Below are 12,937 nucleotides of genomic sequence, written 5' to 3'. Positions count from 1 at the left end.
GTTCTGTTGTCACCTCCCTAGTTTGATACTCGTTGATATGTCCGGTGGTTTAGTTGTAACCTCCCTAGTTTGATACTCGTTGATGTGTCTGTTGGTTCTGTTGTCAACTCCCTGGTTTGATACTTGTTGATATATCCGGTGGTTTAGTTGTAACCTCCCTAGTTTGATACTCGTTGATGTGTCTGTTGGTTCTGTTGTCACCTCCCTGGTTTGATACTTGTTGATATGCCTGGTGGCATAGTTCAAGTGGGTTAAATATGTCTTTCCCTTAGTTCGATGTAACAAATGCTTGAATCCTTTATTTGACAATGTTTCCGTTTTAAAGCTGATTGTCTTTCAAATGAAATAATACGGACAAATTGCTTTTGTAAAACTGATTTGTTATTCATTCATTTTGTTCGCAATATTCACCAAAATGTTTTTGTTTCAAGATCCAGACATAAATTTGAAATGTTTATTGTCTGATCCTAGAGGTAATGTCAAAAGGAAATAAAATTATTCGATATAAGCACCTTTCAGCACACATTGACAGTTGGATAGAGTAGAGCCAAAAAAAGCATGCAAATTTCCCTCGCGGACCGTGTTTAATATCCAACATCTGTAATGTGACGAGATACTGTTTTTCATCCGTAAAGTACCAAAAACGTTATGCCAACAGAAGAACAGATTTAACAAAACATTATTTGCAACACTCCATTACAGCTTTCTCCAAAAGTATTGCAAGAGATAAAAAGAAAACAATATGTCCATTATTTGTGAAATAGTATACAAATATACAGACGTACTAAGTTAACATTATATTAAATGGTTATTACATTTGTTTCCCCGCCATTTCTCTACTTTAAAGCTGTCTCATTTTACATGTCAGCTCGACTAGGCAGTTCCCTCGGCAATTTTTAAGAATCTACGCACATAGATCTGCGTCAACAGTGGATCAGAAACAGCTTAAAGGTCGGATAATTAAATATCAAAATGTCAAACAAATTATTTATTTTTATTAATATATGTTATTGCATCTGTTGACATTAATGGAAATTCAATGCAGGTTGAGATAACATTTTTTGGTTGCACCATCGTCCTTGATAAACACAGGGTGTCAACATTGTATGTCTGCATACCTCCACGGTAGGAGTTGGTGCTATAGTATTCACTGCCTTTGATTAACATTAAATGTTTGTTTTCCTCTATCGGACGTCATACCAACAGAGAGCCACACACTATTCCTCAATGCTATCTGTTGCCCCACAATTAACGTCAAACCGAACATGTCCTCATTGTATAAGCTATAAACAGTTAGTCTTAGTGTCAGCTTGGTATTTTATAACTAATTCTCATATTTCACAAATAACTACATAATAATGTGGGTATATACAACAGGCTTACGATAAACTAAGGAAGATCTAGTTTTATTTTTAATAAAAAAAGTGTCATAATAAAATATTGTAATTTTACTTAAAAAATATTTAATGCTGAACCAAGTTGACTAATCTTTTAATACGTGGGCCGTGGACTAATTGACAGGTGCGATTTACGGATGGGGAAAGGTACGAAGCAGGTGATAACATTTACGGTCTGATTTGTATAAATACCAGGATCAAGCCAACAAAGACATACCTTGGCTCCCTGTCGTCAGCTACAGCAAACTTTAGCTTACATAAATGGAATGGTCAACTCTCTTAGGATTGGCTAGTTATTAGATTTTAGGTGGACAGTTTATAACGTACAGCGCGTTATTTTCTTGCATAATATGGAGCGGTGCGGTGCAATGGTGTCTATTTATTTATTTACAACTGTTCTGATGTGCGGTTTGTCATGCAATGCGTTGCCAATACAGGTAAGTAAGTTTTGGAAACAACTATTGGATTAAAATGAAAATGAAAACCCTTTTTTGTATATAATCTATGATATGGTTAAAGTTATATATTGAACAAAATGGCAAACTGAAACATAATTAACAGGGCGAATTGCAGTATGTTCCATGATATAACATGTTTATCAATAAAGTTCAACAGTTGTGTTAAAGCTCTAGCAGTTTATCATTAAAGATATCGAGTTGATGGGTCTAAATTTAAAAAGTGATATTTTAGGAAATGTCACATGTTCTAATTAGTGAACTGAAATCACAAAGAATAATAATTTACACTTGCTGAATATAATGACGGCTTATCGCTTCAAAAAACATCCAGTCATATTTGTTACATTAATATTTGAATTAGTAATGAGATAATGAGATGAGTAGACCAATTACCAAATGTAACCAAAAATGGTAGGTTAATATTTATCTTGATTTTCTCATTTCGCTTTCTTACATTTCTTATTGCGTGTGTAATTAAAGTTTTGTTTCCCTGATAAAATGCCTTATATTGATGTAATTTTACGATTTAAATCATATGCCAAGGTTTTAGTATTTATAGATGGCTTCTTATTTACGCACTGTTGTAGTTAAACTTCAACAACTAGTTTGTCAATTTCTTACTGTATTCACCATTTGTTTTAAAGATTTTGCAAATACGAATCAGTATGTTTATTTTCAGACTTCAACTCGACTGGAGCTAATTCAGGCTCTTATAAATCATGACGAAAACATCCCTGGAGTACTTGATCAATCGCCGCCCGGGACGTTTGAAGGTGACATGATTCTTACCCCTATTCAGAAGAAAGCAATTCGGGAGGATGTCAATGCAAGGAAAACAGGAAATGTTGGAAGGAAAAGGAAAATATTGGCAGATACAAACGCATATTGGCCACAGGCTATGGTTACCCTACGAAATCGATCCCACGTTTGGTCAGTACAACGTCAATGAACACTTGACATTGTTTTATTAGATATTTAGCTGAAATTCACTTTGCTTAATTTTTTCTCCCTGATTTGACACCTTTGATATGATTTGATTGTTTTCTAAGTATATTTTGCATAAGGAAGATAAATTATCCTGAACAAATTCATCAACAAGATTTATTATCTTAGAAACTCTGAGAAACGTTGCTTTATATATCATAATGAATTTGTTTTAAGGGCCAAATATATCCGTTTTCAGTCCCCGGCAAATTTATATGGCACAGGATACAGTCAGCGATACACATGTGGGAGTCCCAGACATGTATCCGGTTTATACCAAGGTCAAGGGCTCTTAGTGAACAGCTGGGTCATAAAGATTACGTACTAATCCGTCCGTGGCCGGACTCTAGGCAGGGGTAAGATCACGTGATCCTAGGGGAACGCAGAAACACTTTTAATTATACAACTGATAAAAAGAACAAGGAAGTGTACTTTGTATTTCTACAGTCAAGAACTAATGTTAAAATCCAGTCATTTATATTACGCCAAAGAAAAATATTACTTAATTATAATTTAGTTTCTCTTCACTGCATCACATTTTTTAACAATTTTGCATTTTCGTATATTTGTAGATAACATAATCCATTGCTATTTTTTTGTAGCTGTATATCCAATGTGGGAAGAATTCGTGGAATGCAGTCCGTCAATATTTCTGTCATATGTTCTGTAAGTGTGATAAATCTAATATTAGCATTTAATATTGCTCATAAAATGAATCCTCTGTTAATAAATGATAAATATATATGTATTTATATAGAAAAAAGTGTATTCTAAACAAACGTGAAATTGTTAATGTTGAGAATTAACTCTTCGCTTTAAGGCTTCATATATTTTAGAAAAATCCGAAGTAATCCTGTTAATTTGATATATTTCCTCTGACAATCTACCTTATGACTGACCCTTGGTCTCTCATAAGTTATTACGCTGCTATATCAGCCAATCGACATCGAAGTTGACACTGAAGTCATTTGCAATGTCATTAGCTGATTACATATTTATTAAGCCAATGAAAATGCTTGTTATATGTACAAGCAAGATTAAATTATCCATATTTTTATCACAAATACCTATTCGCGATTTTTTTCGCAATCATACTACATGTACAATTAGGTTTCATTTGATTAACTAATTTCTTGTATACTTACTTGCTTAAAACACTTGTACAGCGGCTATTTACGTTGATTATTTGTTTTCAACAAAATATTTTGTCATCAATCCATAGTTTACAATCTGATGTCCTGCAGCAAGATGGGCTTCAATCATCACGTAAACAACACTAAAAGTTATCTTTATGTCGGAAAAGGAGCATTGCAATAAAATGTATGCAGCGGCAAAATCAAGAAATGGCAACAAGAAAAAAAAAAAAAAAAAAAATAACGAATGACTTTTATTGTATACATGTATGTTATGTGACTAATTCCTTGATTTTAAATTCACTAGGCGGGACGGATCGCTCACGAACTTGGCCACACTATAGGGTTTGTACACGAGCAGTCCCGGCCGGACCGCGACCTGTACGTACATATCAACTACAACAATGTGGCCATCAATCAGACCGGACAGTTTGAGAAGTATTCTAACTCCAAGGTCACTACCTATCGACTGCCCTACGACATCGGATCCATTATGCACTATAAATCAACGGTAAGCTAGATTAGATAAAATGGTAATGCTCCTCTCGTATTAACAACAAAGTTATCTTAAATATACGATTTCTTTATCTCGTATTAACGATTTGGTGTTTTAGCATTAACGAAAGAATTACTCCATATAAAAGAGTTAAATAAAACCCTTTTATATACGAACGAGTAATCCACATTAACGAATAATTTTTCCGCATTAAAGAATGAGTTATCTCACATCAATGAATGAGTTATGCCACATTAACGAATAAGTTATCCCACATTAACGAATAAGTTATCCACATTAACAAATAAGTTATCCACATTGACAAATAAGTAATCCACATTGACAAATAAGTTATCCACATTGACAAATGAGTTATCGACATTGACAAATGAGTTATCGACATTGACAAATGAGTTATCCGACATTAACGAATGAGTTATCCTACATCAACGATTGAGTTATCCACATTGACAAATGAGTTATCCCACATCAACGATTGAGTTATTCTACACTGACGAATGAGTTTTATATTGCCCTGGACAAGGATATCCACATTTGTAACAGTGTGAGATTATTAGAATCGTTCACCCCCTTTGGGGTGAAACTGGAGAATCTCAACCCTAGGGGGAATAAACTTAAGTTGCAAACACGAGGACTGCCGATGGTCGAGATTTCCCTGTTACACATTAATGGGATGAATGATTATTTTTCTCCCAACCAATCTAAATTAATGCATGAAAATAGTAAAGTATAATGATTGTCGTCGTGACTTCCTGGTTTTGTTGACGTGACGATATCCCTGTAAAGGGTAAGATAATTTCTTATTTCATCCTAGGGTTGAGATAAGCTGAACGTGCTCTTTGCACGTTTTCAACATTTGTATGAAGTCGCGTCAGTATTACAATCACGTCACACCAACAAGGAAATTACGTCACGTCAACTGTCATTGATTCCACTTCTACAATCACGTCACACCAACAAGGAAATTACGTCACGTCAACTGTCATTGATTCCACTTCTTCAATCAAATCAAGTCACGACAACAGAAACAAAACAAACAAAACAACCAAGTAGTGTTCCAATATATTGATATCGTCTCTGTTCACCTGTATATAAAATGTTTCCGGCAGGCATTCTCCAAAGATCAGCGTATGCTCCAAACTATCACAACCGATGATCCTTTGGTACAGAAATGGATGGGACAGCGAAATAACATTAGTTTCTTGGACGCAAAGCTGGCAAACCTGGCGTATAGATGTCACAGTATGTACTCTCTTCCATTGGTTAAAATGATAAGAATAAGATGAAGATTAAAGTGACATTAATGATGTTTATTATAATTACGTTAATGTTGTCTTTTGTAGTGACATTAAGGTTGTGTATACTAGGATATGAATGTTGTCTATTGTAGTGACATTAATGTTGACTATTGAATTGACAGTAATGTTGTCTATTGTAGTGACATTGATGTTGTCTATCGTAGTAACATTAATGTTGTCTATTGTAATGACATTGATGTTGTCTATTGTAGTGACATTGATGTTGTCTATTGTAGTGACATTGATGTTGTCTATTGTAGTGACATTGATGTTGTCTATTGTAGTGACATTAATGTTGTCTATTATAGTGACATTAATGTTGTCTATTGTAGTGGCATTCATGTTGTCTATTGAAGTGACATTGATGTTGTCTATTGTAGTGACATTAATGTTGTCTATTGTAGTGACATTGATGTTGTCTATTGTAGTGACATTAATGTTGTCTATTGTAATGACATTAATGTTGTCTATTGTAGTGACATTGATGTTGTCTATTGTAGTGATATTAATGTTGTCTATTGTAATGACATTAATGTTGTCTATTGTAGTGACATTAATGTTGACTATTGTAGTGACATTAATGTTGACTATTGTAATGACATTAATGTTGTCTATTGTAGTGACATTGATGTTGTCTATTGTAGTGACATTAATGTTGACTATTAAATTGACATTGATGTTGTCTATTGTAGTGACATTAATGTTGTCTATTGTAGTGACATTAATGTTGTCTATTGTAATGACATTAATGTTGTCTATTGTAATGACATTGATGTTGTCTATTGTAGTGACATTGATGTTGTCTATTGTAGTGACATTGATGTTGTCTATTGTAGTGATATTAATGTTGTCTATTGTAATGACATTGATGTTGTCTATTGTAGTGACATTGGTGTTGTCTATTGTAGTGACATTGATGTTGTCTATTGTAATGACATTTATGTTGTCTATTGTAGTGACATTAATGTTGTCTATTGTAGTGACATTAATGTTGTCTATTGTAATGACATTGATGTTGTCTATTGTAGTGACATTAATGTTGTCTATTGTAGTGACATTAATGTTGTCTATTGTAATGATATTTATGTTGTCTATTGTAGTGACATTAATGTTGTCTATTGTAGTGACATTGATGTTGTCTATTGTAGTGACATTGATGTTGTCTATTGTAGTGACATTAATGTTGTCTATTGTAGTGACATTGATGTTGTCTATTGTATTGATATTGATGTTGTCTATTGTAATGACATTAATGTTGTCTATTGTAATGACATTGAGGTTGTCTATTGTAATGATATTAATGTTGTCTATTGTAGTGACATTAATGTTGTTTATTGTAGTGACATTAATGTTGTCTATTGTAGTGTCATTAATGTTGTCTATTGTAGTGACATTAATGTTGTATATTGTAGTGACATTAATGTTGTCTATCGAAGTGACATTAATGTTTTCTATTGTAGTGATATTAATGTTGTCTGTTACAGTGACATTAATGTTGTCTATTGTAATGACATTGATGTTGTCTATTGTAATTACATTAATGTTGTCTATTGTAGTGACATTGGTGTTGTCTATTGTAGTGACATTGGTGTTGTCTATTGTAATGACATTGATGCTGTCTATTGTAGTGACATTGATGTTGTCTATTGTAGTGACATTAATGTTGACTATTGTAGTGACATTAATGTTGACTATTGTAATGACATTAATGTTGTCTATTGTAATGACATTAATGTTGACTATTGAATTGACATTGATGCTGTCTATTGTAGTGACATTAATGTTGTCTATTGTAGTGACATTGATGTTGTCTATTGTAGTGATATTAATGTTGTCTATTGTAATGACATTGATGTTGTCTATTGTAGTGACATTAATGTTGTCTATTGTAGTGACATTGATGTTGTCTATTGAATTGACATTAATGTTTTCTATTGTAGTGATATTAATGTTTTCTATTGTAGTGATATTAATGTTGTCTGTTACAGTGACATTAATGTTGTCTATTGTAATGACATTGATGTTGTCTATTGTAATGACATTAATGTTGTCTATTGTAGTGACATTGGTGTTGTCTATTGTAGTGACATTGGTGTTGTCTATTGTAATGACATTGATGCTGTCTATTGTAGTGACATTGATGTTGTCTATTGTAGTGATATTGATGTTGTCTATTGTAGTGACATTGATGTTGTCTATTGTAGTGACATTGATGTTGTCTATTGAATTGACATTAATGTTGTCTATTGTAATGACATTGATGTTGTCTATTGTAGTGATATTAATGTTTACTATTGTAATTGACATTGATGTTGTCTATTGTAGTGACATTAAGTGTTGTCTATTGTAGTGACATTGATGTTGTCTATTGAATTGACATTAATGTTGTCTATTGTAGTGACATTGATGTTGTCTATTATAGTGACATTAATGTTGACTATTGAATTGACATTAATAATGTATCTTGTAGTGACATTGAGGCTGTTTATTGTAATGATATTGATGTTGTTTAATATAATGTTTGTTGCTGTTCAGCCGGATGCCCCGTGTCCCCGCCGTGTCAGAATGGTGGGTATATTGGTCCCTCCTGTACCTGTGTGTGTCCTGTCGGTCTAACAGGGCCCTTCTGTGACACCCCTCACGTCTCTAAAGGTGAACAAACAAGTTAATGTTACATGTAAAGGTTTGATTTTAATGATCCAATATTGGTTGTGATATACGGTATACCTTTGTATACTCTATTAATGCTTACAAACTCGAAGGAAATACTTCATAATAAATAATACATGTGTCTACCAAGGAAACTTATATCAATTGTTTTCGAAAAAAATGTTTAAATAAAATGAAATAATGTAATAATTTAATGGAAAACAAGTATGATTCAAGATAAACAATATGTATCAATAGTTAATGCCGAGCACTTTCCAAGGCAATAAAATAATGTATATACATTTCCATCATGCACAAACGAAAGTGCCAAACACAAATTTAACCAAATGTAATCATATTGTTAGCAATTGACTTTTTTATAAACCTTTTTTCACAGTTTGTACATATAGTTACTAAGCTTTACGCATCATTACAGGTTGTGGGGGTAGATTGACAGCTACGCATGGTGTAATACAGTCGTCCAACTACCCTGCCAGCTACAACCCTGACACGGAGTGCTCCTGGCTAATAGAGGTTCGTATTGCACTAGTTATGTAAATGAGGAATGCCCTTCTAGTGGGTCATTTATGTATTTTTTGTTAACTCGTTTTGTTTTTGACTATAGCATGAACATGATTTATTTTCAGCTTGGCACAGCAGAAATACCGTATGATAAATTCAAATTTACAAGGATGCAGAATTTTTCTAAATTATGAACCTTTAGAGACTTATTTCCAGAAACCACGAATGTCCAAACTAAAACAATAGCGTGTCCCAATATTATTGTAACTCAGTGTAATAAAAACGTATCATATTTGGATAAACTGATTGGTAATAGATGTATTGAATTCATCAGTGACTATGATCAATAGCATGCATTGACCCTGTCCATTTACAAAGCAATATAACTTGCAATGCAATGTACAGTTATGTAAAATTTTACCTACCATTGTTGTGTGACAAAAAGAAATATTATTCTATTGTAAAGTTTTATGACAGTGTACATAGGAAGAACAAATCAAAAACATGATAAAACCATTACCCAATACCTGAAATCATTTTTCTCCTAGGCCCCTGAAGATTCCAGTATCGACCTTCAAATCCAGGAATTCCATATCGAGGAGGACTTTGATGATGAGTGTAACAATGATTACCTGGAGATAAAATTGTACGGTGTTCAGCAGGTTGGACAAAAGTAAGTAGTATTTTACATCTACGGTTAGATATTCTATAAGACCAGTAATAAAAAGAAGTGGTGGTCGTAATTGCAGTTGTATGAGTGTTATCTTAATTATTTTAGAGTTGGTCGTAAAATTAACAGTTGTATTTGTGTTATCATTATTGTGTTAGGAGTGATGGTCGTTATAGTAGTTGTTGTATCTTTATTGTTTTCATTTTTTAGGAGTTAATGTGATAAAATTCACATTATAATATAGAATCATTTGAGCTTGATAGGGTTAATTGAAAATACCAATATCAGGTACCAGCTGACGTGAAACAGTCATATGTTGTTACTTTTGCTACGTCAAGTCCAGAACGAACTGTATTTTATTACATTTTTACCAGTGAAATATCAAAAATTATTCATTCTATAAAAGTGATATTTTTTCACTAGTGAAAAATATCACTTTTGATGATTTGACCAATCAAATTAATGATTAGAAAATATGGTGATATGGCGCACTCGTGAAAAATATCAAAATATTTTTTCCACTCGTGAAATATATTTGGTATTACTGAAGACACTGTTAGATATCCTCTATTACTTTGGATGAAGAATAATTCACTGAACACCAGGTACATTTCTTTTAACCCTTTTTATTCCAGATATTGTGGCGAGTCGGCGAACGGTCGTAACATTACTTACCACTCAGGCGGAAGTTTGCTGATCCGCTTTGTCAGCGATTTCGCCACAGAGGAAAGCGGATTCAGAATAATATATCGCATTGTTTGAACATGATGCTATCATGACTTCTCTTCAGGCCTTCTAATGCATCGGAGGTGGCAGTTATTTTCTCCATGATGAGCCAGAGACATGTATACAATCACATGATAATTTCGACAACATCCTATCGAAAATCTCAAACCCAAATAAAATGGCCATATTTTTACATGCAGAGGATATAGTCATGTCATATCTGTGTTTTTACTTGACCAGATTAAACTATGTGTTGAACGAGTAAATTATTTTCTAGTATTAAAGCTTAAAACTATTTCACTACCATGGGCTAAACCTATTTTACCCCACGATCACACTTTAACTAATTATATACTTTAATTTATATATCAAAGCTTCATTTTACTACCGTAACTGTAAATGTTTTAATGTCATATTTTAAATACCATACCATACCATAACCTAACATTATTTAATTTTAACCTAACTATTTTGGAAACCATAGTCTGAAATATATTCTCTAACAAAGCCTGAAATTGTTTTGCTGTCTTAAATTGTGTTTTTTTTAAATTTGATCTGGACCATTTGTCTTGAAGATTAGAACATTTATGAATTAATACCTTATTGTGTGTGTACTCGTTTGAGTGTTACATGTAGTGTACTGTAGTAAGGAACAGTTACCAATATAATATAGAGTTTAGCCTGTTATTTTTTAAGCTAACGGTTCTACTACTAAGTAGATGACATCTTGTTTTACTATTAAACATAACGTATTTCTAAGGTGTATCTTGTTATATGCGTGAATAAAATGGTTCCGGTATCCTTTTATTCGTTTTCGGTTTTCAGATGCATTCACCAAATACAAGTTTACATAATTCTTGTATTGCTATCACTATCACAAATAAGTTTACACAATCCTTGTACTGTCACTATCACAAATAAGTTTACACAATCCTTGTACTGTCACTATCACAAATAAGTTTACACAATCCTTGTACTGTCACTATCACAAATAAGTTTACACAATCCTTGTACTGTCACTATCACAAATAAGTTTACACAATCCTTGTACTGTCACTATCACAAATAAGTTTACACAATCCTTGTACTGTCACTATCACAAATAAGTTTACACAATCCTTGTACTGTCACTATCACAAATAAGTTTACACAATCCTTGTACTGTCACTATCACAAATAAGTTTACACAATCCTTGTACTGTCACTATCACAAATAAGTTTACACAATCCTTGTACTGTCACTATCACAAATAAGTTTACACAATCCTTGTACTGTCACTATCACAACTTTGATGGTTTGTTGACACAATAAATTAATTATATTTAGTATCAGAACGGCCAAAAACATGTATATTGACGATATGTCATCTTAAAACGAAAAAAAGAGATATATATTGACAATGTCGATCATATATCATTGTAGAACTGTAGATAAAAGCCACTATCGACACCTCATCATCTCAGCGTCAGTTACTTATCTCGATCTTGACCTATAACCTCACCAACAGCCACAGCGTACAACTATGTGTTCTACTCCACTCTAATCTCTTTGTGAACTCGATTCGCTCTCTATTTCGACCTTCTGATCTTAATAAATGATTTAGTTTTCACAATGATAATCAATTTCAAATTTAGGTTGACCACATTATTTACTCATTACTTTGTTTATAATGTTTGAGGTTGATATGTTTTTTAATATAATAATATAAATCATGTCACGTGGTTCCATACTGATACGTGAACGCTTTCCTTTTGATTTTAAGTTAGAAAAAAGACGTAGGTGAGTATATTTGCAGTTTAAATTCAAAACTGATATTTGACAAAGACCTAGCATATAGAACATCACTATAATCTACAACATGGGCCATCACAATTACATACCACATGGGCCATCACAATTACATACCACATGGGCCATCACAATTACATACCACATGGGCCATCACAATTACATACCACATGGGCAATCACAATTACATATCACATGGGCAATCACAATTACATACCACACGGGACATCACAATTACATATCACATGGGCCATCGCTATGACCTACCCGCTATGCCATACCACATGGGCTATCATAATTACTTACCACATGGGCCATCACTATGACCTACCATATGGGCCATCACAGTTACATACAACATGGGCCATTGCTATGACCTACCAGCTATGACCTACCACATGGGCCACCACAAAGACCTAACTCATGGGCCATCACTATGACCTACCATATGGGCCATCACTATAACCTACCACATGGGCCATCACAAAGACCTACCACATGGTCCATCACTATGACCTACCATATGGGCCATCACAATTGCATACAACATGGACCATTGCTATGACTTACCAGCTATGACCTACCCGCTATGACCTACCCGCTATGACATACCACATGGGCCATCACTAAGACATACCATATGGGCCATCACAATGACCTACCACATGGAACTTTACCGTTACATACAACATGGGCCGTCACTATGACCTACCATATGGGCCGTCACTATCACCTACCACATGGGACATCACTTTGACCTACCATATAGGCCATCACTATCACCTACCATATGG

At 33.6% G+C, this 12,937-nt stretch overlaps 1 protein-coding gene across 1 annotated transcript; it reads left to right on the top strand.

Moving 5' to 3' along the window:
• The first annotated feature begins 1,624 nt into the window (after positions 1-1,624).
• Positions 1,625-11,161, top strand: LOC117332345 (blastula protease 10-like). The gene is made up of 10 exons (XM_033891230.1): positions 1,625-1,834; positions 2,535-2,780; positions 3,017-3,195; positions 3,442-3,505; positions 4,280-4,483; positions 5,599-5,731; positions 8,323-8,439; positions 8,873-8,970; positions 9,507-9,631; positions 10,264-11,161. The coding sequence occupies exons 1-10, from the start codon at positions 1,748-1,750 to the stop codon at positions 10,388-10,390; spliced, it is 1,380 nt and encodes a 459-aa protein (XP_033747121.1). The 5' UTR covers positions 1,625-1,747; the 3' UTR covers positions 10,391-11,161.
• The last annotated feature ends 1,776 nt before the right edge of the window (positions 11,162-12,937 follow it).

This window comes from Pecten maximus, chromosome 8, assembly GCF_902652985.1.
Source record: "Pecten maximus chromosome 8, xPecMax1.1, whole genome shotgun sequence".
NCBI classification, from domain to species: domain Eukaryota; kingdom Metazoa; phylum Mollusca; class Bivalvia; order Pectinida; family Pectinidae; genus Pecten; species Pecten maximus.
Note: the sequence above shows the minus strand (reverse complement) of the source record. Positions and strands in the feature narration are given on the sequence as shown.

Bases quoted from the DNA above. Each gene is read 5' to 3' on its own strand.
- LOC117332345 (XM_033891230.1), top strand. From the start codon at position 1,748: ATGGAGCGGTGCGGTGCAATGGTGTCTATTTATTTATTTACAACTGTT. The intron at 2,781-3,016 runs GTTTGGTCAGTA...ATTTGTTTTAAG, and splicing joins CCCTACGAAATCGATCCCAC to GGCCAAATATATCCGTTTTC. The intron at 5,732-8,322 runs GTATGTACTCTC...GTTGCTGTTCAG, and splicing joins CCTGGCGTATAGATGTCACA to CCGGATGCCCCGTGTCCCCG.